The sequence below is a fragment of the Canis lupus genome, chromosome 17, assembly GCF_048164855.1.
Source record: "Canis lupus baileyi chromosome 17, mCanLup2.hap1, whole genome shotgun sequence".
NCBI classification, from domain to species: Eukaryota; Metazoa; Chordata; class Mammalia; order Carnivora; family Canidae; genus Canis; species Canis lupus.
The window spans coordinates 29,443,166-29,470,296 of NC_132854.1; the positions used below are offsets into that span (position 1 = coordinate 29,443,166).

The window sequence follows — 27,131 nt, forward strand, 5'->3', positions numbered from 1 at the left end:
AAAACACATTGACTTCAAGTTAGCATACATATGTGTTTAATCTGTGTCTGTCTAATAATGGCCATGCAATTCTTTTTCAGGATGAAATAGATTGTCTGCAGAAAGAAGTAGAAGATCTTAAGAGTAAAAATCTCAGCTTGGAGTCACAAATCAAAACTATTCTGGATCCTTTAGCTGTGATGCAAGGCAACCAAAATGAAGATAAACATCCAGTTGCAGATAATCCAAGTAAAATTGGCCCAGAAACTGAGGCAGAGTGGAAGAAAAAACTTAGAACAGCTAATGAAATCTATGAAAAAGTAAAAGATGATGTGGATAAGTTAAAGGAAGTAAGTTGTGGTTGTTTTTAAAATTCTGTATTTTAAGTACCTTCAAAAATATAAATAGCCATATTATCTTGACTCATTAGAAGATTTTTGAAAAGTACAAAAATCTCTGGATGAGCATTTATAAGCAGTGGCTAAACTTTTTTCTCCTTAAATATCATTAATTGCCAAGAAATATCAGGTGGTTCCATTTGTGACCATAATTGGAGACTGTAGTGCTTCTGTATGAGTTTGCATCTTCTTGTAGAAGAGTGACATCAATTTAAAGGATGTGTTTCTATTTCTCTGCTTTGTGGTTTGCCATGATTTTTTCTTAAGCTTATGTCAGTGACTGCCCTATATGCATAAGAAAAAACATGTATCCAATTCCCTGCCTATAAAATGAAAGGTTTGGAACATATTTTTTCTAGTACTACCATGCTCTGATTTTTAAGATTGTAAATAGTTAAGGACTTAATGACTAATTCCAAAGAAGCCTTTGAGTAGCTATTTTAGAATACTCTATGCAAAAGAGTATTTTTAAATTTTTCTTTCTTTCATCCAGCAAGATAAAGCATAGGAGAAAAAGGCAAATCTCTAGGATTTTTCAATCTAGGAAAGGAGATGAGATCCATGCCAGCAGTATGAGAAGTTGTTATAATCAAGTGCTGTAGAATTCTATTGGCCAAAGGGACTAGCCTTTGGCTTTCATTTCAGGTTTATCTGCAGTGGAGTCCTGCTGTGCTGAATGGAGATGGTTTTGTGGTATCCATGTCCACAACCACCCATTAACCTGTCTGCATTCCCTTCAGATATTGTTAGTGTGCTGAATTATTGAATCCTGCCTCCTTGGAATCATTAATGAGCTCCTTAAAGAAGTACCACCACTGACCCTCAGATCCTCAGTAAAGCTAAGTAGCATAGAAGTCTGAAACTTTAGTGTAAATACTAAGCCATCTTTGTATACCCACCTATAAAATAAATGTTGTTTAAGCTCAGGAAAGGCCAAAATGAGAGAAAGAAGGGAACATAGTGCTTTCAGAGAGAAAAAAAAAAAAAAAACAGATATAATTGCACTGAGTTTGTTCCAAGTTTAGAGGAATGTACTTTCTTTGGGTATTGAAGGCCAACATTAGCCTGTTGATTTGTCCGAAAAGAGGATATGAAAAGGAAAGAAAGCTGGAAAGTTACAGTAATGTCCCCTTTAACTTCTTGACCCATCATTAAGTTCTATGTGGTTTCCTTTTTATAGTTATTAAACTTGATTTAAATTTTTGGCAATAAATGTTACTTTGAAGACCAGGATCTGTATCAAAACATTACTCTAGAGCTTATAAAAGTGGTATAAGGGGTATATGTGAAAGAAAAATACATAAAAAAGTTTTTCTTTGCTCTTTTAAAGATCAGGTGGTAAATTCAATACCCAAAGCTACACTGAGACCTCAGAATTATTTGGGATATTTGATAAGCCCATTTTGGATGTCTAGTGGTGGTATTAGGTAGTACTAGGCAATATACTGGGGCACAAATGAATTAAAAATGTAGAAGCAAAATTTGAATGTGAAGTACAAAATAACATACAATAAATCAAATACAGGAGCACAAAACATTCAGACTACATAGAATGAGTGAAATAGACTTGTTTTCTGATGTTTCCAGGACTAGGTGAGTTTTGAAACCATCATGAGGCCTGTATCAATACCTAATCAGTGTTGCAAATGCAAAATAGTTAGCTCAAGTCTTCATTACTCTTAGGTGCAATAAATGGGCAGAACTTTGCTCTTTGTAATCTTTACCCACCTAAACTAAAAATACCTCTGATTGTTGAAAAAAAGAAAAAAGAAAAGACCTTTGATAGTTGAGGAACCAGCCAGTCAATAAAGAGGATATTAGAGAGCCACAGGACTGGTGAAAGACCTTGAAATGTAGCGATACAGTATGGAAGGGATGAGGAAAAGAAATCAAATGAGTTTCTAATTTAAGCTTGTCATCATCATCAAAAAGCATACACTAAGTGCTTCCTCTTATGGTGCTATGCTTGAGAGCTTTATTCATTGTCTATGTGTATGAGGAAGTAAATGACTTTCTTTATATCTGCAGAGGGGCAGTAATAGTGTTTATCAGTCACTTAAAGAATTAACCCTCTACAGTACTGGTTTGTTTGCAACCATGAGGGTGAGCACCTACTCAGGAGCCCAATAAAGAACCCTGATGAGTCTGAGTACAAGAGCTAGTTGTACCCAGAAGAATGCTTTTTGTCCTTCCTCTCTTGTCATCCTCTTGGGGTATTTATGTGTGGGTGGACAAGTAATATAGTCAGAAGTTCTGGGAATTAGTCAAAAACATTGGTCAGGTTTTTGAAATCTTTTTTTTTTTTAAAATTTGTATTTATTTATGATAGTCACAGAGAGAGAGAGAGGCAGAGACACAGGCAGAGGGAGAAGCAGGCTCCATGCACCAGGAGCCCGATGTGGGATTCGATCCCGGGTCTCCAGGATCGCGCCCTGGGCCAAAGGCAGGCGCCAAACCACTGCGCCACCCAGGGATCCCGAGGTTTTTGAAATCTTTAAGTCTTTTGGTTTAAGCTTTTTTGTTGACAGTAGTTTTTGTGACCCATTCACTTTAAAATGTTTTAAATGTCAGTGTTCTAGTCAAATATGTTTCTCTGATCAAGTTAGTGAGATTGGTTTGTAGGCTAGGGAGTGTTAGTCATTGGAATTAAAAAATGCAATGACTGAGGAATTTAAATAGCTTTTAAGAAGACTCTAAAATTGAGGTACACTACTTTTTGTCCAGAATCAATATTCAACTTCTAAATTTTCTAGCAATTAATATTCTGTTAGACAATGTGTAGGTATCGGACAATTCAAAAAGAAAGTCATAGTTGGATTTTTTTTTTTTTTTTATCAAAAGAGAATCCTTAGAATTTATTAGAAAATATTGACCCAATTTTGAGAGTCCCAGAAGTTGTGAGCCAAGGCATTTGGGAAAGCCTTTTGAAGAAAGAAAACAAGTAGTTTAATTATATTAGATTTGTTATCACTAAAAAGCTATTTTTAAGTAGCAACCAGAGGGATGCCTGGGTGGCTCAGCGGTTGAGCATCTGCCTTCAGCCCAGGGCGTGATCCTGGAGACCCAGGATCGAATCCCACATCAGGCTCCCTGCATGGAGCCTGCTTCTCCCTCTGCCTATTTCTCTGCCTGCCTCTTTCTGTGTCTCTCATAAATAAATAAATAAATAAAATCTTTAAAAAAAAAAAAATAAGTAGCAACCAGAAATCAATCTCATAGCTCATAATTCATAAGAATTAACTCTTAGCATTAGTTTTGCAAATAACTGCGTATAGTATAATGTTACTATACTTAGAATATTCATTTGTGAAAAAAGGAAAAAACTTATTTGCCATTACTATAGTCCCTTAATGACACTAAGCTAACTAACATAGCTCTGTTTATTTCCCTGGATAGGAGAATTGCAAAGTGCTTGGGCAATATGGATTAAAAATGCTTGGTTGTGTTCACAGTTTCACAAGTCATTCCCAGTGGTGATTTTAAGTTTCTGAAGGCCATGTTCTAGTATTCTATTTTCTGGTAGCACTCTCAAAAATACAGATGGCTCATGACATAGTTTTTACAAAGTACTTGTTTTAGCTAATGCTTAATTATTTTCAACTCTTTTTTAAAGGCAAATAAAAAATTGAAATTGGAAAATGGTGGCCTGGTGAGAGAGAATTTACGACTGAAGGCTGAAGTTGATAACAGATCACCCCAGAAGTATGTATTTTGCTCACAAAGCAATGTTTCAGATTATGTCAGTGTTTTAGAAAAAGCTGCTATCATTGTGTTTTTCATTTGACTCTTTTCATTGAAACGTAGATTTAAATAGAGTGTCTTGGCTCTAAAAGTCAAGTATATACTTATGTTATTGGGTGAAATCTTTGTGTCAGTTAAGACTGATTTTTCAGGAAAGGATTTCATTCTTATCCTTTTTCCTTATCCGATTAGCAAGAGGATTGCTTTATGTGACCTAAGACAGAACTTTCACTTGATTTTACATAGAACTGTCTAATAGGGAATGCCTGGGTGGCTCAGTGGTTGAGTGTCCTGCCTTCAGCCTAGGGCATGATCCTGGAGTTCTGGGATCCAGTTCTACATCAGGCTCCTTGCATGGAGCCTGCTTCTCCTGTTTCTGCCTCTCTCTGTGTCTCTCATGAATAAGTAAATAAAATCTTTAAAAATAAATAAATAATTAATTTAAAAACTGTTTAATAGTACTAACAAAGAGGGCGATTAACATAATGCCCTTTAGATAGTCTCTGAAATAACCTTAATAGTAGCTAACATGTGTATAGTGCTTTCTCTTTGCTAGGTACAACAACCTGTTATGTACTATTAGTGTTCTCCATTTATAGATGAGGAGAAAGAGGCATAAAGAGATTAAGTTAATTTATGTAATCTGCACAGCTAGTAAGTGGTGGAAATAGGATTTGAACCCAAGAAGTCCAGGTCCAGAGTCATGCTGTATTGCTTCACTGAGAATCATTACACTATTACATTAACCATTATACTAAAACACCTACCTGAAATAGAATTTAAGGCATTATTTGTTGAATTTTAGACTGGTTTTAATTATACAATTAGGGAAATCTATTCTTCCTTTATGATGGAATATTTTTCATTCCATTCCAAATAAGAGAGTACAAGTGTTGACCTGTAAGAGTTTGTTTAAAATTATAAGAAACAGTTGGAAGTTGAGAGTTAAAGATGGAGAAAAGATGGGAGATAGCACTTGAAATTTTTCTTCTTTAGGGGAAAAAAAGACCAGTAAGCAGAGTATGGCCCTTCACTCCCTCTCTGAGGAGTGGCATATCAGAACTCCACATTTTCCTTCTGTAACCACTAGACTTCATTTCTTCCTACTGGAAAAGGCAAGGCAATGGAAAAAGCAACCAGTGGAAATTTATCCTACCAGAAGTAGCTCTCTGCTTATCATGTGAAAAAGAGAAAACATTGCCTTTAGTAAAACCAAGTGTGGTATCAGGAAATGGTAGAAGTATACCATAATTACTCAAAGCAGAGATAACTAACCAATAGAGAAAGAAGCATAGCTTTTACTTTTAAATAGTTCCTTCCCCTGTGCTTTCCAACCTCATTTTTCTTTCACTTCAGATAATGTTCTACTTTGACAAATTAGTGAAATAAGCTTAGGAAATGTTGCTGTTATGTGGTGGTTTGAATTTCTGCTCTTCTCATTTATTGGCACCTCGCCTTGCCAGTCACAGTAATGCTTGTCCATTAGCTGCATTTCCCACAGTATGCTCAATGGAACTAAAGCTATTTTGTTTGTAGCTTTTATTTCTTGAAAAGTTGCCCACCAGATTTCAGATTTAATGCCAGCCACTAGGATGTGTTTTTAAATATCCATGGCTCCAACCTGATAAATAACAGGAAGAATCTTACCTAAACAAACTTGGCCTCTGTCTTTTCTAATAAGCAGCCATGCTTCTGAATCTCTTATAACTTTAGGACTTGCTATCTTTAACTTCCATTTCTTTCCTTCAGGGGAGGGGAATAGTTTCACTTAAAAAACGATTTGAACTGACCCCTATTCCAGATCAATTTGCAATGCATTGAGGTATTAAATGCATTGCATTTGATTTATAGCCTTGTTTACTCTGCATCACCAAACTCTAGTGGGATTCAGAGAGAAGCTGACCACAGCTGAAAATACCCAGATCTGGTTCACCTGAGAAGAACTCCTATTTGTGTTGAAAAAATATGAAATTTCAAGAATTTAAAAAATGCAAGCAAATAAAACCATCTGTTCCATTTTGTTCCCTTCATTGGGAAGAGCCTTAACTGATTATTTTTATTCTGTCTTCTTGATTAGGTATCAAGGTATGTTTTTTATACACATAGCTTTAGTTTCTGATGTATCCTTCAAATTACGCATATTCTACAAGTCATGCAGAATAGAGAGCTTTAAATCTCTGATACTAGAAAAGAATTAAGAAAGTGTAATTGTCAGCTTAGGATGTCATAGCAAAATACTAAAGATAAAGTGGCTTAAACATGGAATATTTATTTGCTCAACAATCTAGAGGCTAGAAGTCCCAGATCAAGGTTTAGCAGTTTTAGTTTTTGGCACGCACTCTCTTCTTGACTTGCAGACAGCCACATTCACACTGTTTCTTCACATGTCAGCAAGAGAGTTTTGGTGTCTCTTCCTCTTATTTTTTTTTTGAAAATTTTTGATTTTCTTTCTTTTTTTTTTTTTTTTTGGTGGGATTGGTGGGAGGTTGAGGGAGGGCAGAGGGGGAGAGAAAATCTTAAGCAAGGCTACATGCCACACCCAGCACAAGGCTTGATCTCATGATCCTGAGATCATAACCTGAGCCGAAATCAAGTCATATGCTTAGCCAATTGAGTCACCCAGGCACTCCTTTTTTTTTTCCTCTTCTTATAAGGCACCAGTTCTGTCAGACTAAGGCCTCATCCATATGATCACATTTAACCTTAATTATCTCCTAAAGACTCTATCAATATATATAGTCACACTCAGGGTTAGGGCTTCAACATGTGAATTTGGCAGTGGGTGGAGAATACAGTATAAGCCATAGCAGAAGGTATTTGCTCCCAACGAGACTAACATATGGTGTGGACAAGGGTGACTTAAGCATTTACACTGGTCTCAAGCAGATAGTGCTGTATGAAAGTTATATATTTTGTAATACTTTAAAAATAGTGCTGTAACCTTTTAAAATGAAAATCTGGATTATCATTAATCTCCTCTGTTACTGTTTTTCTGTTCTGTTGGTTTCCATCCATTCTAGCCAGTCTTAAAGTGTGCCTGGATAGTTTTCCTCCCTCAACTTTAACCTGAAAGCCCTTTTGAGCAATATGGCAGGAGTTCTACTAAGCTTGTTCTTCTAGGTTTCAATAATATCCATTCTGTTCCTTGTCAAAAATGTCCTAATATTTAAACTAGTGGTCCAGAAAATGTGGTCTTTTTCTTTGACTTGATATGCATTTCTTGAATTTTTCTTCTCTTCTAAAATAGTTTATTTCACCTAGGGAAAACAATTTGTTTGCCCTTTCAGCTTTCTTTAACATGGACTCCTAAGAGAATCAGTTTTGATGTTCATAACTTCAGAGATGGTGATGTGTCCTTTAACTTACAAGGCTGATAATTTGAAGAAAATTTACTCTCCCAGCCAGCCTGGGAGTACTGAATGTTTATTTACATAATATTGTACAAGATGCATTGAACTATATAAAATAAACACTCCTGCTGACCCCTAAAGTAGGTTAGGTTCCCTTGCTATAATTTCTCTTACTACTTTGTGCTTTCCCTTCATAGCACATATTATAATTGCTAATACTTAATATTTTGTATGGCTTTCTTCTGTCTGAGCCAGGACTATAGTTGTATTCACTGTTGTAGCACTGCATTTTATAGAGTTCTGGCTCATATTCTGCTCCTAATATATACTTGTTGAGTAAATGCATGATAAACATAGCTTTTAAGACTAGGAGGAAACAGACAAATCCAGAATGTGGTACACTTAATAGGAAAAATCGGTAGATGGTTATTATATGCAACTGATAAGTCACTAAACCCTACCTCTGATGAAACAGTAATACATTATATGTTAATTAATTGATTTTAAACTTAAAAAATGAATAAAAAATCATTGGCAAAATGGGAAGGGGAGGTATGCTTTACAATAAAAGAATTAAGAGATATAATAATCAGATGCAGTATATGGATCGTCTTTGAAAATTGATTCATAACAAAACATGTCAAGACATTTTTGAGGCAATTGCATAAATTTGATTATAAACTAGATATTAGGTAATACCAAGGGATTACTGTTAATTTTGTTTAGGTATTGTGGTTGCCTAAGAAAATGTCCGTATTTTCTTTTAGAAATGAATACTTAAATATAGACTACAGAATATTTTAATAGAAGAAAAGGGATGTATATATAAGGAAAATGAGACAAAATCTTGATAATTATTGAATGTAGGTGATGAATATATGGGGGTGATGAATATGAATATATTCACCTACACTACACATATATATCACCTACACTATTCTACTTCTGTGAATGCTTGAACATTTTTGTAATAAAAAAATAAAATCCATAAAACATGGTCTCTGCCTCTAGGAAACTCATAATCTACCGAAGGCAAGAGACAAAAAGACATAAAACAGACACTAAACAGATACTAAGTAAAATAGCAGAGACAGCCATAGGAGTTGAGAATGACTAGTGTGCTTCAGTGGAAAGAGTCTTCATCAAGAGGCAGGACTGGAGCCTGGCTTTGAAGGATAGAGGTTTCTATTAGGAGGAAAGCATTCTGAGCTGCAGGGAAACAGCTTGAGCTGTTAGAGATACTAAGTAGTCCCTTTAGCTCCAGTTATGCTCAGGAAACATGGTGACTTCCTTCTCAAACTCATCAGAAGTCCTCTATGTAATTTGCACATCTCTCCATTGTGGCCATCATTATCCCCACTTAAATAGCTGGTTAGCATGACTACTACCTCCATTACTCTGTGCTTTAAACAGAAAGTCCTATTCTTAGTCTCCTGTTTAGTGAGCAATGCTAAGAGTCACACCTCCACATGGTAGAAAAACAAGAATGAGAAGAAGCTGAGGGAAGACTTTAGTGTTAACATTTCTCATTTTGCTGAATTCCCTTGGCTTCAATTACTGTTCCTAAACTGTGCCCAGGAATGTAGATAAACTTGTCCTTGATAGAATTAGGAGTTCTTTGGTCATTTTTTTTTTTTTTTTTTAGCTTGAAGAGATATGAAGAATTGACTTGTAAATAAAGCATTTGAAAGTTTCATGTCCTCTGTCTGAGATCTTTCTATTCAGTTGTGCCCTTTTTTCCCCCCTGTGGGCAGGGATTGTGCCAGCTATTATGAGCCTTTAGTGGAGCAACAGTTCTTGCCTTTGGCTACTAACTTACCTTAACAGCAGAGGGTGTTAAACTCCATGTACAAAACTCTGTAGGTCATTAATATCAAACTTGGTTATAGTTGGATTAATGGCTTTCCTTTCTATAAATATGTATTCAGGAATGTTATGTGTTCTTGTCATTGTGTCTTTAGTGAGATCTATGGATTTGATAATGTCTCCCTGCATGCAGCTCTTTTACTGCACAGCAACCCCAAGGCTTGTCATTATGGACCAATCTTCCCCCATGCCCCTGCTCCTTCTAGGGGAAGATAAAGGTTCCAGATTCTCTCTGGATAGTGAACAGTATTTCCTATTATTAGTATAAGAAAAAAAGTATTCTGAAGAGGAAAGAATAGATTTCATAAATTATGACCTGGGCTATATTCGTGTTCCTTGATGAACCATTTCATTTACTCCTATGGCTTTAGTAATCATCTACATATATGTCAGAGATAAAAATAAAATCTAATAAATTTTTGGCCTCCCCTTTTTTCCTCAGCTGTAGATTCATATTTCCGTCTGTTTTATACCTTCACCCAAGATCCTATACCTTAAATTCACCATAAAGCATAGTGCTTAAATAAATGCTTAACTCTGGAGACAGGCTACCTGGACTCAAATTTCCCTGCTTCCACTCTGTCCCTTCTTCTTCTACCCAATTCATTTTCACCATACTTGAAATTACCTTTTTCATAAAATATAAATCAAGTTATATAAGTCTTCTACCTAAAAGTGTCCTGTTTTTTCCTAAAATAAAATCTAGATTCTTTACAGACTAGTCTATGTTTGCCTGTTCCACTTCATCTCATTCCCCCAGCTCATCCTACTCCAGCCATACTGGCCTTCTGTTTCTAAAATATGCTGGACTTTTTCTGTCTGCTTAGAATGTTCTGTTTCCAGGGGCACCTGGGTTGCTTAGTGGTTGAGCGTCTGCCTTTAACTCAGGTTATGATCCTCAGGTCCTGGGATCAAGTCCCACATTGGGCTCCCCACGGATCCTGCTCCTCCCTCTGCCCATGTCTCTGACCGTCTCTGTCTGTCTCTCATGAATAAATAAAATCTTAAAAAAAAAATAAAAAAAGGAATATTCTGCTTGCAGATCTTTATGTGGTTGCTTCCTTCTGTTTGTCATCAGATTCAGAGAGGCCTTCCCTGATCATTCATTCTAAAGCAGCCCTCTGCTCCAGTACCTTCTAAGTCCTTACTCTGTCTTATTGTAATACCGTAGTAATAAAATCATAGTATGACAAAGCAGTATAGTGTGTGATTATGAGCACAGACTCCAGAGCCAGACTCCCTAGGACTGAACTCTGGTTTTGTCTACTTACTAGCTCTGTGATTTGGGGGAAGATAACCTTTTTGTATGTCTTGTACTTGTCTTCTGTGAAATGAGACCAACAGTAGTACCAATCTTATAGGTTGTAGTAAGGGTTAAGTGAATTAAAACTTGAAATGTGCTTATAACAGAGCCCACAGCTAGTGCTGAACTGAGGTTATAGTATTATTGTATTCCTACCCCTAATCAGGAATTATCTCTTTGTTTAATTGCTTGTTTGTTGTCCGTCTTTTCCATTCTAAACTCTAAGCTCCACAAGAGTAAGGATCTTACTGCCTATTCCCTTCACTTGCAAAACCCCAGCACCTTAAAGGCATCTGATAAATATTTGTTGAATAATTAAATGAATAGATAAATAACACTCCATAAATTACTTAATCCCTTGGAGCCATCATTTTCTTTATATAAAATGTGGATGATGTGGTATTGCGAGGATTAACGGAAATAATTTTATGTCCTTGGAACAGTGTGTAGCACAAAGAACTGATAGAGTTGTGTGTCTAAATAATTGTATCCATTATCCATTCTACTCAAAAGATTGTTTATCCTCTTGCTTTGTTCCTATCCTCCTTAATGGCTTTACTACTCATCTGGTTGCTTCAGATAAAAACCTCAGTCTTCTGTTTCTCCACGTCTTCTCCTCATCCCACACCTAATTGTTTAGTATATTCTATCTATCCTACCTCTTAAATGTCTCTGTAATCCATCTTCTCATTCCCACTAGTTTAGATCCACATGATTTCTTGCTTAGCCTATTTTAAACAACCTTCTGACTGCTTGCTCTTCTTTTCCACTCTCAGCCCTAAAGCATCTGCCTTATTGTTGCCAGGATTGTAGAATATAAATTTAATCATCTCACTCCCTTGCTTAATAACCTTTGATGCTTCCCTGTTGTCCTCAAAGCCCAAATTTCTTTGTAAGTATGTGAAGCTCTTTACCATATGACAAGCTTTGGCCTTTTTGTGTCCTCTCCAATCTTCCCTTTCTTACACCCTGCTTTGGCCATGCTGAATTTCTCACTGAACCCAGATTTAGCATATTATGATATGCCTTTGCACCTTTACTCATGCCTTTTTCTTTGCTTTCCCTGGTCCTCACCATTAGCCTCTTCGTTTTTATTCTGCTTTGTAAATTACCTGCAGTTGTCACTCTATCTGTGAAGCATTCCATGATTTCCTAAGACAGAGGAAACACTTCTCTTGTTATTCCCATTGTTTTTATGTTATTAAGGATCACGTGTTATACTCTCAAGTTCCATGACTGTCATGCCCAGTTAATCTACCAACTAGCTTCTTGGAGCTAAGACATATTTTTAAAAATGCATGCCATATGGGTATCTGTATAAAATACATGTGTGTGAGAGAGGGAGTTCCTTCTCTAGAGTCTGGCAGAAGCAAGGAGTCCTTATATTCATGCCACAATATGGAAGGAACTAACCAGGGAATTAAGATTTTGAGCTTCCTTGAAGCTTAAAGTACAAAGAGTTTACAAGGACAGGAAATCCCAAAATTCTTGGCATTTTCTCCAAATGAGGAGAGCAGAGGGATTTCCTGAAGTTTTCCTGAGTCGTCTTAGAGATTGCGAGTTAGAAAGGGGAGAGGAGGAGGTGATGTTGCTGGGCTACTGGACAGGATTTCTTATCTGAATCTCCTTATTTGAACTGGGTTTTTCCTGCCTTTATCTACCTCCATGCTGTGGCTCCTTCGTGGCTCACGCTCTTCCTAACCTGTATCTTAAAACATGCCAGTACCACTCAGATTACTGCTGTCTTTTGGCTTCTTCAGCAACACCTCTGGTCTGCTGGCCTTGGCTATTGTCCCTTCTTGACCTATTCTGGCCTTTTTTTGCTTCTCATGATTCTTCTCTGACAAATGCCATGATTCCTGGTATTTGACCCCAGCCTGATCTGATGACTGATTCTGCTATGCCCTTTGGTTTTCCCGGAAGGGGAACTTGTAGACTGTCAGGGGAGCCTGATGATACCCTGGGGCCAGACTGTGACAGCCAGGTGTGCTCAGGCCCCTCAGCTGCCTGAGGGGCCCTTCTCTGGGCATTCAGCTAATTGGGGATGGACAGTTACTGCAGTTTCTGTCAAGTTGTCTTTATTGTATTGATAAGAGATTTTAGGAGCCTGCAATGCATGCTAATGACTAAGCAACAAGGTTGTCAGAAAGATTAGGAACTGCTTGAGAACAAAGACGTCTTCTCCTCCTTTTGTTTTCTTTTCTCATATTTCCTCCGCATACTTTAAGTCCTCAGTAACTGTCATCAGAGTAATAATTACAGGGTGGCTGGATCACAGTTTTTTTGTTTTATTTTGTTTTGTTTTAGGTTGTTTCTCATGTTAATAAACATTCCCTTTGGAGTTGGAAGAATAAGAAAATAGATTATTCCTCATGGTGAGAGAGAGGTTGATTTAACTATAGTGAAAAATGTGTAGATAGTAGTCCAGAGATTTTTAAGTATGCTTTTTTCATATAACAATAGTTGTCTTCTTACACTATTGAGATTTTTGTTGTTGTTAAGATTATTATATTTTGGAGAAAGATCTAAATCCTTTATTCCTTTTAGAACTGTAAAAAGATATGAAATAGCATGTCATATGTTCTATCTTTCTACAAAAGATTAGAATCCCCACTGATGTCCTGTAAATTTCAAGGCTGATCTTTTCTATTGGGGCAGAAAAATAGGGCATTTCTATGTGGAATTGAAATATATTTATCAAATAAAATGGAATTTATTCCACAGTAAAAAGAGTAGTCCACCTTCACAGGCAGTTAATATATACATATGTCAGCCCTTTTTAGAGACCACGAAAGGGAATCTGTTCATGTTCAATTTCCATATGCAGCCCAACACTAAGGTCGTTTGTGTTAGGAGTTTCTAGGTATCTCAGCAACAATTTTCAACATCATAGTTTTTAACTACAAATACATGGTTAGTTTAATGAAATAAACACATGCACAAAACTTTCTTTAAAATTGTATTGATGCCTGGGTGGCTCAATGATTGATTGAGGCTTTGGGTCAGGTCGTGATCCCGGGATCCCGGGATCAAGTCCCACAGCAGGCTCCCCACAGGGAAGCCGCCTTCTCCCTTTGCCTATGTCTGTGCCTCTCTCTTTCTCTCTCTCTCTCTCTCTCTCTCTCTCTCTGTGTCTCTCATGAATAAATAAATAAAACCTTTAAAAAATATTAATAAGGGACACCTGGGTGGCTCAGGGGTTGAGCATCTGCCTTCAGCTTAGGGCATGATCCCAGAATCTGGGATCGAGTCCCATGTTGAGCTCCCTGCGAGAAGCCTGCTTCTCTCTCTGCCTATGTCTCTGTCTTCTCTCTCTCTGTGTCTTTCATGAATAAATAAGTAAAATCTTTAAAATAATAATAAAACAAAATTGTATTAATGTGAGCTGTTATTTTAAAACTCTGCTCTGCATTCAAAAGCTTGCAAAACAGACTATACCTTAATCTTTAAACAGTACCTTTGGGAGGTAGAGGGAGGAAGAATTGCTGCCTGGGCCTTAATTCTTTACCTAGTTCCACTGTCTATGTGAGACCTTTGTCTTTAAGGAGGAAATGTGAGTTTTATTTATTCTTACAAAGGTTGAAGCACTTTCTATTTTATGCTAAAACTAAGATGCAGCATAATATAGCTTGTATTTTTTTTTTTTAATTCCTCAGTATTAGACCCAGGGACAAATACATATGTAATGCTTAGGCCCTTAAATATTGCATTTAACATTTTGCTCATTTCAAGTAAATATTGTTTCCTTAAAGTTGAAGATGCCTGCTGATTATGCATAAGGTAGACAAGATGATCATGTATACTTTCTGTTGTGAGCACAATTAAAGATGGAGCTTTCAAATTTATGGTTCAGGTTCAGATTTAGTCTTCATATCTCAACCCAGAGCTAACCTCTTTGGGTTGGCATTTGTCAGGGTGATGTGTCTATGCTATAATTTCCTGCAAGGCCACTTTAATAGAAACTGTGTCTAAAACCATAGTAGGTGTTTGATAAATATCAATTTTGTGAATACATATGTGTACATACATACACATATGTATATGTACATATGTGTACATGAATATGTACACATATGTATTCATGAATACATACATCTTGTTTCCTTGTTTCCTCTCCATGTTTTATTAGCAAATGTAGGTATTAATAAATATTGCAGCAGTCCTAGTTACTTAACAATGTGTACAGACTGTATACCCAGCAAACCTAGCTTGCATTTTACATTACTTTATAGTATAAAAAGGTGCTTATGTTTATTGAAGAAGGGATCTTACATTCAGGCACTTCATATAATGTCAGACATGGTGTTTGGACTCAGACATGCTTGAATTCAAATCCCATTCCTGCCACTTTCTGCAAATCCTTAAGCAAGAGACAGTCTTTTTCATTTATCATCTTTAAAATAAAAACAACAGATTTTCCGTCATTGGGTTGACACGACAATTAAATTAAAAAGATAATATGTAATACACATATATAGCAATGTGCTTGATGCAAGTAAGCATTGAATAAATTGTGGTTGCTGCTATTATTTTTGTCAGGATCATTATCAGTAGTCATCAGGCTACTGTTAAAGACTTACTTGTTACATTTACTCTTGGTAAATTCCAACACAAAAGTTCACTTCATTCATTCATTCATTCATTCATTCATTCATTCATTCATTTATTGAGGGCCTGTTTCTTTCTTTTGTTTATTTGATGATGGTCCAGAAAACAGAAGTGTCTTGAATCGTCAGGGGGGAAGAATTTCTTCCTGTTCTCTTAGTATGGCTCAGATTACTTCACATATTTTTGTGGAACCGACTTGTATGGCTAGGATCGGTCATAGACAGTACTCTTATGATTAATAAATTAAGAATTAATTAATTAAGAATGTAGCATTTTCATAACTGAGTGTTTAATTTTAAAAAGAGAAAACTCTTGAAGAAACACTGACAAGTCATACAGTTCTGCAGGAGATAAAAATATGTAGGCCACTTCCAAAGCTTCTCTAGACGTTTAAAGACAGAATGCCCCCCACTATCCTCCTGACACATACACAAGGATGAGATAGATAAGGGTAAATACACAGACAACTTCTTGGAAGCAGGGAAAGAGAAAGGCCCCCATCACCAAGTACAGCTTCCTACAGTCCTGATCCTCTCTGCCTTTCCCTGAAATATGCCCCTCTACGCACCCTGCACACATAAGCATGAGGCAGGACATAGCACTTGGGCCTCTCCCTTTTCTTCCTACTCTTATCAAAATTCATGTTTCTGAAGAGTTGATATTATAAGCTACTCACTTCAGTTATATGTAATTAAAAAGAGGAGTTTGCAAATTTAAGGAATCTCCAACTGGTGAATTTTGCTTTAGGAGAATGTATTTAGGAAAGAGAAAGGAATAATGGAATGTTCTTCCTTTGTGAAACCTTACCTCTCCTCTATGTTTAAAATAAGATACTTTTCTGTTATCTCTGAAAGTCTGGGAATGAGAAGATATGCAACTGCAGTTGTGTAAACCATACAATAAAATTCCCTCTGTGAATAGGTTATTCTTTCTTAGGGTAGGTAAAGTGACAGCTCTTTAAAAAAATTTCAAGACTCACTTAGGTTTACTTGTTTTTCTTACATATCAGCTATTCGTTTAGTGAGGTAATTCTCACTTTGCAGAGTTGTATAGGACCATAAAAAAGGCCATTCAAGTAAAAACCATGAAAAGTAGTCTTAATAATCAATAGGAAAAATCAAGTTGCTTTATAAACTTTAATAATTTTTGTCAAAACATTAAGTCTTTTACTATCAGTTATAAATGTATATGGAAATGAAAAAAGAGTAAAACTAATATTTAGTACATTAATGTTTATGTAGTATAATTTAAAACATTAGAAACATTGAGAAGTATTTAATTTCTTTGTAAAAACCTTGTGGAAAATAATCTGAATAGTGCCTGTCTTCCTGTCCTATAATGCCTTGACGAATTGTCATACTTCTAAGTTTGCATCAGCTTCCAACATTTTATCCTTAATGCTTACTATGTTGTGAAACATCTCCATATTGCTCAAATGTGAAGGTTTTTGCTAGCCTGTCATTTCTAGACAACTTTATTCTTTTTATCACAACTACTTTTCTTTATCAGTAAGTTTACTGCTTCCAAGTTCTCAGGTGTTGCTAGAGTCTCTGGAATAGTGACAGTTTCAAAATTTCCATGGTCAGTTCTTCAATAATTACATTTACACTTGGTTCCAGTTTTACTTGTAGCATTGATCACTATTCAATTATTTGCTGCACCTTCATTTTTGTTGGCCAGTTCTGTCTTTTGATTATCCATTCTTGTAAAATGTATGTGATGGGACTACATGTTTTACTGTCTGTGTGTGAACTGAATGACTGATGCAGAGTGACCAGTCACTTTCAGACTTTGAAAGAAGTGACCTGATTGGTCACTGATGTACATCTGTTATTTATGTAGTGTTCTGTGAACTGAAAAGCGAGTGTTGAAGTTTTTATTTTATGCAGTTTCATGCATAAAATAGTTATGTTAATATAATAATAGTTAATATAATGTGGTAAATTTGAGCCACATTGTTAAGTAATTGGTATTATTTAACTAAACTGTAGCAACTGAAATTTATGCATATTAGAAGCATGTACAGCAAGGATATCAACGCTAGAAAACTGTCACATAGACCAGATCAGAAAAGCTGGTCCAGATCCAAAGATTACTTTCATTTTGTTTCATAATTACTTCCTTACCTAGTAAGTAAGGAAAAGATATGAAATCAAAGATAAGTGGGGGGGCAGGTGAGTTCACTTTCCTGATGTCCCTCTATGTCCTGAAGATGTTTCTGAAGTTTAGTAGTCTCAGCCACCCCCTGGGCTGGCTGCCTTTTTCTGTCTTGTTGGGGATCCATTGAGAACTAGAGAGGCAAGCTAATCGCCAAAGTTCTCACAGCTTGTTAATGGCAGCATAGCACTAGAAGGTTAGGTCTTCTGGTACTTGGTTCTGGGATTTATTTTTTTTACCGCAGTTGCTTTCTTTTGATCACCTCCAAGCACATCTTGTTACCCCTGTGTGATGGGCTGTGAGAAAATGTGGACTGAGGAGCTTTTCATTGTTAGGGAAAATCTGCTCTAGGTAATACCTCAGAGGTCAAACTAGTAGGGCTTTCATTTCTCTTACTGCTAGTGGGGACAGGAACAGTCTTCTACCTCTGTAGCTTTTTGGACAAGGGGAGCCTTAATCCAGAGTGTACATATAGGTTAACATTGTACACTGAAAAATTCTTTAAGCTTCTCCCGGATTCTAGCACACTTCCGATATATCAGTTGCAGCTCCCAAACTGCTTTACGATGTTTTCTCTGACATAATGAAGCCTTTGGCCATCACTGCTACTTTCAAAATCAAAGCCTTTTGGTCTCTAATGGAATGTTTATAAAAATACTCCATTTTGAAATTTGCTCAGGAAAAGGAAGTATGGTAAATGATGTTAGAATTCCCTCCGGCTTGCCTTGGCATTGATTCGTTTAATGTTATGTACTCTGGAAATATCTGGAATTAGTGTGAATAAGAGTATTAAAACCCAAAGTTAAATAAGCTCTTATCTTCATTGTCTTCTTTTATGGAAATATAGCATCAGATAGGCAGCCCTAATTGTTACTTCTATATGACTTGATTAATTTCCTTTGCCAAATATAATATAGTAATTGAGGGTTAGCTTAAAATCCCTAATAGCTATGTCAAAAGTCTCATATGTTTCCATTCTTTTGCTAAAGTTAAAGTGGAAGGTTTTATTTAGAAGGAGCAGTATAGGATGGCAAGCCTGTAGTCAAACAAACAAACAAAAAGCCACAGAACTATACTCTGTATATGTTGTTTTCTGTTGCTTTCTTTGGTGTCAATGAAAAAAAAAAAAGGAAGAAATAAAGACAAAAAAGAAAGAGAGTCAAATGTATGAAACATTCAGTTTAGTAACATAGTAAATCAGAATACTTACATATAGAAGAGACCCAAGGACCTTTGGCTTATCTGGTGCTATGGTGGTGGTTCTCTCTTGATGTAAGCCATTGATGGATCTTAAAGTAAGAAAATAACATTTATTCAAGAAGTATTTAATAGGACTCCTATATGCCAGGAATTGTTCTAGGGAGCTAGCAGTGAAATATAAGATAGACTCCCTGCTTTCCTGGAGCTTATACTCTAATGGGGGAGAGAGAGACAAAAAAATTACATGGATTGATTAATTAATTGATCAGTTCCATGGTTTCACCCTACATTTCTGTTAGTTTGCTCACCAGCACAGGCCTCTGATTAGCATGGTAAAAAGGTCTGATCACTCAAAGTATTATAGACTTGTAAAGTATTGAAATGGAACTTTGGGGAATTGAGGGCAGTGACCTTTTAGAAAACAGCTGGCTCCATCAGTGACTTCTGCTTGCTGTCCCTGTCATATGTGCTCCGTTGCTGACCTTTGTTGTTAGTTCTCATAGCACTTCAGCTTTCTCTCTGAAATAACAGAAAAATTACACAATTGGGACTGTTATTTTGACTTCCAATGCGGAACCATTTGTTAACTTCTTTTAAAAACATAATAAGATTTTGGGAAACTTTTGGGAAAGACTATTTGTCATTAGTCTTTTCTTATATAAGTCTCTTGAGTTCCCAAGGACATACCTTGGTAATAGCTGACTTACTATCTAGTAACAGTATTTGATTCCAAATTGTTTGATTTTTTTTTTCTGAGTTTACCTTTATTGTAAAAATTGCACTTAAGGAAAAAATAAGTTTTATCTTGGTAAGCAAATTTAAGGCTGTCACTTTTGCTGTTTGCATGAAATAAACATGCTACACATTTTTTTTCCATTTAGAAATATGTGGGTTACTTGATTATAGAGTAGTTACAATCAAGAACTCACAAACATCTTTGCTGATGTCCTTACGATCTTTATCTGCTCTTTAAAATTCCCTTGAAGAAACTACAAATACATTTACAAACCAAAACATTTTTCTCTTAACAAAGAAGGAACAACTACCATCATTGACTTAACTTGATACTCATAGTAGTAAACTTGGTTTTAATATAGGGAGGCTTGTTACTGTAGTTGATTTTGTTTTTGTTATACCTGTGGTTTTTGCTTTGTTTTTTTAGAGGCTGAAGGGAGTGTGCTCTTTCTGGGAGTTCAGTTAATTGTAGTGAGTAGATCAGTATTCAGTACAGTGTCTTTTAAGGCCCTTTCTAACTCTGAGATTTTAAGAATCTATGTTTACCTCTGCCCTGCTTTTTTTCCCCCTAATGACCAGAGCTGGGATTGTGTCGGAATGAGCTAAAGCGAGAATTGGGCTGGAGTGTAGGAGGAGGTGTTGGGCATTGAGTGAGAGTAATAAAACTATACAGTGGTTGTCTCTAAAAGATTATTACTGTTGGGTTTCTTCTTTATAGTTTTTTTAAAATACCTAGTATATTCTCTTCATTGTAATTACTTTTTTTAAAGATTTATTTATTTGTTTCAGAGAAAGCGTGTGATTTGGGGGTAGGAGAAACAGAGGGAGAGGGAAAGCAGATTCCCTGCTGAATGAGACCTGAGGATACCACAAGCCCTGAGATCAGGACCTGAGCCAAAACTAAGAAACCACCCAGATGTCCCTTAATTGTAATTACTCTTATAATTAAAGGGGAAAGGAAGAAAAAGATAAACCCATAGATAAAAGAAAATTTAGAAGTAACCTTCTCAAGTACTTTCCTCCAAATAGACAATCTGTGAATTCTTCAAGATGATAGAAAGAAGCTTTTTAAAAGAATTTTTGTAGAGAAAAGTATTTTCCATGGGGTTAGAATGCAGTGCTTATGTTTATTGGCTCATAAGAAGCAATTTCTTAAAAGATGGAATTTTCTTTGATGTTCAGATGGAATTTAAAGGTAGACCTTTTATATCCATTGGAGCTGGGACAGTCTTATTGATCTTTGTATCCCCAGCTCCAGATATAATGTCAGCCCATACTAGGTGCTCAAAACTGTTTTCTGAGTTGAACCTAATACCCAATTCTTTTTTTTTTTTTTTAAGATTTATTTTTATTTATTTATTTTAGAGAGCATGCATGTGAGAGTGAGTGCAAAAGGGGAAGGGCAGAGGGAGAGTATCTCAAGCAGACTCCACACTGAGGGCAGAGCACCACGTGGGGCTCAATTTATGACTCTGAGATCACAACCCAAGTAGAAATCAACAGTCAGCTGCCTAACCAATTGAGCCACCTGGGGCATCCCACCCCCAGTACCCATTTTAAGGGAATAACGAAAACAAGATAATCCTGAGTAAAAGAAGTGAATTTTTGATATGTTCTTTTTTCAGTTACTCTCCAAAATGTTCCTTTTCAGGAAATGTGAAAATGTTTTTATGTGTAATATATTGGAACCACAAGCACTGACTTTGTATTTCAAAGTTGGAAGAAATGAGATTGATGTTCCACACAGTTGTAAAATGCCAAAAATAAGTAGAGCTAGAATGAATTAAAGCCCAGTGTTCAAAAAGGCCAAGTAAAAGCTTCAGATCAAGGGTGGCTATAATTGAAAGGGTCCAAATAAGTATTTAAAACCACTCCTGCTGGGACTGCTAAGATTTCTGAATTTCAAATTGGCATTTTATGTTTGACAAGGTGACATTGTATAAGAAATGTATTGTAAAACACTGCTGTACGATAGGAAAATGATTGAATGTAAATATTTCAAGATGTGGACCACTGTTCAAATGTTATCATAAATCTTTGCCATTGTTTTAGGGGATAACCCTGCATGCATATATGAGCTGAATTGATAGAGCTAGCTCTTGGAAGGGAAATCAGCCATGAGTTTCTGCATCTCTGCTACTACTAATCTGATTTGACCACAAAATCAGATCTATCTATCTATCCTATTAGATCTTTGCCATTGTTATCACATGCGTATTATTACATAAAGTGGAAAAACTCTTTTGTGAAACTAATACATCTGGCATTGCTTTGACCTGTTCTTTGAATGGTCTGAGATGTCACTGGTAGGTGAAATTGGAATGGGTTGGGACAGTTTGTATTCTTAAACTTTGAAAAGTAAAGAAAAAAGCTCGAACTCTAAAGTTTTAACTATCTTTCCATTCCTTGCAGGTTTGGAAGGTTTACAGTAGCTGCTCTTCAGTCCAAAGTAGAACAGCATGAACGTGAAACCAATCGCCTCAAGAAAGCCCTGGAACGAAGTGATAAGTATATAGAGGAACTAGAATCTCAAATTGCACAGCTAAAAAATTCAAGTGAAGAGAAGGAAGCTATGAATTCCATTTGCCAGAGAGCACTTTCTACTGATGGCAAGGGGAGCATAGGTAACGAGGAGGATATGGCCTCAAAGAGTCAAGGTGATGGTGCCAGAAAGCAGGTTGGCTCATCCACCTCAAGTTCTCACCTGGCAAAACCTTCTAGCAGTTCTGCGAGGCAGGAATGCACCAGCAAAACAGAACCAAATTGTTCGAAGAACAAAGACCTATATCAGAAACAGGTGGAAATAATGTTAGATGTCACAGATACAAGTATGGATACTTACTTGGAAAGAGAATGGGGTAATAAACCAAGTGATTGTATACCCTACAAAGATGAAGAACTTTATGATCTTCCAGCTCCTTGTACTCCTTTGTCCCTTAGTTGCCTTCAGCTCAGTACTCCAGAAAACAGAGAGAGCTCTGTGGTCAAAGCAGTAGGTTCCAAAAAGCACTCAAATCATCTCAGAAAATTGGTGTTTGATGATTTTTGTGATTCTCCGAATGTTTGTAATAAAGATTCATCAGAAGATGATAGAAGTGAAAATGAAAAGAAATCAGAATGTTTTACTTCCTCAAAGACAGGGTTTTGGGACTGTTGTTCCACAAGCTATGCCCAAAACTTGGATTTTGAAAGCTCAGAGGGGAACACGATAGCAAATTCTGTTGGAGAAATTTCTTTAAAATTAAGTGAAAAATCAGGCTCATGCTTATCCAAAAGGTTGAATTCTATTCGCTCTTTTGAAATGAATCGGACAAGAACATCCAGTGAGGCATCAATGGACGCAGCTTACCTTGACAAAATCTCTGAACTGGATTCAATGATGTCGGAATCTGACAACAGCAAGAGCCCTTGTAATAATGGTTTTAAGTCCGTGGATCTGGATGGATTATCCAAGTCATCTCAAGGCAGTGAATTTCTTGAGGAACCAGATAAGTTGGAGGAAAGAACTAAGCCAAACCTTTCCAAAGGTTCTCTAACTACTGATCAGTTAGAAAATGGGAATGAATGGAAACCCACTTCTTTTTTTCTCCTCTCTCCATCTGACCAAGAAATGAATGAAGATTTTTCTCTTCATACTAGTTCTAACCCAGGAACTAATGAAATCAAACCCCCGAGCTGTTTGTTTCAGACTGAGTTTTCCCAGGGTGTTTTGTTAAGCAGTTCACACCGGCTATTTGAAGATCAGCGGTTTGGGTCATCTTTGTTTAAGATGACTTCAGAGATGCATGGTCTTCATAACCACCTTCAGTCTCCATGGTCTGCCTCCTTTGTGCCTGAGAAGAGGAATAAAAATATGAATCAATCAGCGAAAAGAAAAATCCAGAGCAGTCTTTCCAATGCTAGCCCATCAAAAGCAACTAAAAGTTGACTCATTAGAAAGGTGTCATTTATGTTTTTGTCCTGAGAGGAATATAAGTTTTTAAAGTTACTTTTTTCCCCTCGTAAAAGTTCTATATGATTTTGAATTGATAATCTGTAGTCAAGTGTCAAGTCAGAATGGTGGTTTAGCCTGTAGCCCAAATACTTCTGTTCATTTTAAAGAATTTGTCCTTTTTCAGTTTCATTTGGGCATCTTTTTAACTAGAAAAGATAGTTTCTTTTCATGAATATTATATGTATCTGGTTTGGGTGTATTTTGTTTTCTTGAATCTTAATTTAGCTGTTAGATACAGTGGCCTATTAATGAGCCTTGGTTGTCCTCAGAACTTGGATTTCTTAAATAAGACTTTTTGTGTTGTCTACACACTGCTCATAAGACACTTGAGTTCTTTAAAGCTTTCCTAGGGTAAAAATAATTTTGCTTGCCCTTTTTTATTTATGTTTAGTGGTGGCCCAACTTTTAGGCAGGGCCATGGTGGAGAAATAGCACTCTAACCTTAGTCCAATACTCATTTACTTTTTTTTTTAAAGACTTTTTTGTACGTATGTTTGCATTTTTAACATTGTGTTTTGTACAATTTTTGTGAAAACCTTTTGCTAAAATGAAAGAATACATTTTCTATATGAAAATATTTGTTTTATGTCAGGTAGCTTTCGTTTCCTCATCTTTTTGTATGTGTGTTGAAAATCAGAAATTGAGCCTTCTACTCTTACTTTGGAAAGAAGGCGTAGAACGGTTGGTTGGGTTTGGAGGAGCCTAAACGTGGGAACTTCATTATTCCAGATACACAGGTGCAGAAGTGCTCTTTGCCAAATTCTTGATCCACTTTCATCCCAGGGGAGGTTTTTTTTTGGAGTGAAGTTCTTGTTTGCATGTTACTGTTCTTTGTGGAAACTCTGTATGCATGGTAGTGTTCTTGCTTGCACTGTTTTCCTTACTTAAGAAAAAGAAGTTTTAGTTGGCTAATAGCATATCTTTTATGTAGGACAGAATTTTTTTTCATGAAGAGTGTTGAGAATAGGTGAGCTAAGCACAATTTTTAATTTAGGCTCTGAAAAAGTATATTCTAAACATGTTTGGTATGCCAATATAGGCCTTTAAAAATGGTTTGTATGCTAATGACTTGTTTATCTAATGTGCACTGAACATTTTACATTAATACTGTACTGTTTTACATTAATACTGCATGCTTTTTTCTATGTGAATTGAATAAAGGATGTCATAAGCACTGTAATCCTTGATGTTGTCTCAGATATTGAATTAGCCTTTAAAGACCATTAAAACTTACCATTTCTAATTGATCTTATAAGGGTTGAATGATTTTTACATTCTTTAATGATTTTTAAGAATCCAAAAAAATATTCCATATTACAAGAAAATGACATAAAATTCAAATTTCAGTATTTCTAAATAAAGTCGCATTAGAACACAGCTACACTCATTTGTTTACGTATCATCTATGACTACTTTTACATTGCGGTGGCAGAATTGAATAGTTGCCATTGAGACCATATGGCCCACAAAGCCTAAAATATTTACTGTTTGGCCTTTTACAGAAAAATTCGCTGACCCCTGTTAATAATAGACTCTAGGATTCAATGAACCATAAAAGTATAACAGATCATTTTTATGATTTAAAGAATAATGCCCTCCACTTTTAGAAATAATAAGGGCCAAAAAGAAAAGCTAACAAAGCGTAATTTTTGTTTTATCATAAATATTTTCCAATAAGTATTTGTATTTTTTTCGATGTGTTAAAGTTAACTGATAGTTTATGAGATATCAGAGGTTTAGATATCTTTGACAATGTAATATATTTGAAATTCTATTAAATGTAGAAATCCACAATTTTTCTGAGTAATCATAGAGCAAGTTGGGGGTAAGCCTCACTCTGATTCTATCTGTAACTCATCTTTACTATGAATGTGTCAGTTTTTAATCCATTAATCCAAATATATACTGACAATGTGCCCTTGCATTCCAGAACGTGTAACCTTATTTACTAATGTCTAATCAGGGTTAGAGTGCCTCTGTTGGACCGGAGTCTTTCCCAGCTGCTTCAGAAACATTGCTCTATTCTTCCCAAAACAATATTTCATATATTAATCAAACCTGTGACATTTCTCAGTTGAAGGGAATAACCTGCAGGATTTTATTTTAATCACATATTTTCATGTGTACTCTTTACCTCTTTTACGATAATCTGATCTATCATGATAAATGTGGTGGTTTCATATATCTTTTAAGTATATTTATTATATGCACACTTTAAAAACAAAACAAAAACTTTTATTTAAACCAAGTACTTTGGGACGCCTGGGCGGCTCAGTGGTTGAGCGTCTGCCTTTGGCTCAGGGCCTGATCCCAGGGTCCTGGGATCGAGTCCCATGTCGGGCTCCCTGCATGGAGCCTGCTTCTCCCTCTGCCTGTGTCTCTGCCTCTCTCTGTGTATCTCTCATGAATAAATAAATAAAATCTAAAAATAAAATAAACCAAGTACTTTGCTAACTTCTATTTCCTTTAATCATCTTCCCAAACTCTGTAAGCCAAGAACTGTTATCCTCAGTTTAAAATAAGAGATTTGAGGGGTGCCTGGGTGGCTCAGTCAGTTGGTTGAGCATCTACTTTCAGCTCAGGTCATGATCCCAGGATCCTGGCATTGAGCCCTGCATGGGGCTCCATGCTCCACAAGATCTCTGCTTCTCCCTCTCCCTCTGCTTGCCCTTCCACATGCTTGTACTCTCTCTCAATCTCTCTCTAAAATAAAATCTTTAAAAATACATACAAAAAAAATAAATGATTTGAGGACTAGAGGTCACATGGCTGGAATGGGATAGAGCCAGGTCTTAGAGCTGGGCCTCTGACTAGAGTTTGTACCCTTCCTCTCCTATGCTGAGAGTTCACATTTGGAGGCCAAAGGATGAATGGATTTGAAATTTCCAAGGATTTTTTTAAATTACTTTAGAAATATTTCTAAACATGTTTTTAACATGTTTCTTTCCAAGTAGCATTTAATTCCTGCCAATGTTCCAGGGTCTAACTCCACTACTAAGTGGAAGCTCAGTGATGAGAGTTGTGTGCCACTTAGACATTTAGAAAGTTTGTATTTGCTCTGACATTTTGATGAATTTAACCCTTCCTCATTGGGAGGGTTAGCACTAAGGCTGTGTTAGAACAATACGCACTCGTGATAAGAGAAGCAGACACTAATCTGTCATGTCTCTAAAAACAGCATCTTTCGATTGCTCCTCTTTCTAAAATGTAATAGGTAAGGGAATGTAACATGATGCTGGGCTTTTTGTTTTGTTTTACATGCCCTTTAGTGTTCATCTTTTAATTTTCAAAATCTTAATTCCATCCACAATGACATGACTTTTTCCTGTTTTAATTGATCAGCTGTGACTAAAAGTGAAAATAGTAGGTTTTAAGATGTATAGCTCCTTAATTTCAAATTTGCTTTGTATTCTTATAATTTCTTTTCTATTTACATTGGTTTAGAACTAAAGTTACCACTGAATAGAGGAAGAACTTTGGTCTTAAACCCTAAGATGTTTCAGGAACTTGATTCTGTCTACTTGAATTGTTTTCAATTATTCTGTATAATACATATACCAGATTTTGTACCTGTGAGTGATACTTGTAGAACATCAAACTGAGATGAACAGTTTAACATTTATGGAGTGTGGCCCTATTAGATTAAAAGTGTTTCCCAAAGCTTCATAAGGTCTTTCATTCCTATTTGTGGGAGTCCTACAACACAGTCTTTGCTGTGATGATGTAACCCAATCCTTTTAATAATACTTGGCAGGGAGAAAACCTTTTAAGCAATGATCTCAGAGTGCATAGTGAACATT

At 36.2% G+C, this 27,131-nt stretch overlaps 1 protein-coding gene and 1 long non-coding RNA gene across 3 annotated transcripts in view; one reads left to right on the top strand and one right to left on the bottom strand.

The window, feature by feature from the left end:
- The window catches only part of OBI1 (ORC ubiquitin ligase 1), a 40,970-nt gene extending 16,459 nt beyond the window's left edge, over nucleotides 1-24,511 (top strand). For both annotated transcript variants that reach the window (XM_072782671.1, XM_072782672.1), the window contains 3 exons: nucleotides 81-329; nucleotides 3,991-4,079; nucleotides 21,750-24,511. In XM_072782671.1, the coding sequence (XP_072638772.1) occupies nucleotides 81-329; nucleotides 3,991-4,079; nucleotides 21,750-23,265 (1,854 nt within the window). In that variant the 3' untranslated portion in view covers nucleotides 23,266-24,511. The remainder of the gene's footprint in view (nucleotides 1-80; nucleotides 330-3,990; nucleotides 4,080-21,749) is intronic.
- Nucleotides 14,809-19,123, bottom strand: LOC140608361 (uncharacterized). The gene is made up of 3 exons (XR_012010376.1): nucleotides 19,014-19,123; nucleotides 18,613-18,691; nucleotides 14,809-15,030 (listed from the first exon to the last, which is right to left on the bottom strand). It is a non-coding gene; the product is annotated as an uncharacterized lncRNA (long non-coding RNA).
- Nucleotides 24,512-27,131: the final 2,620 nt, after the last annotated feature.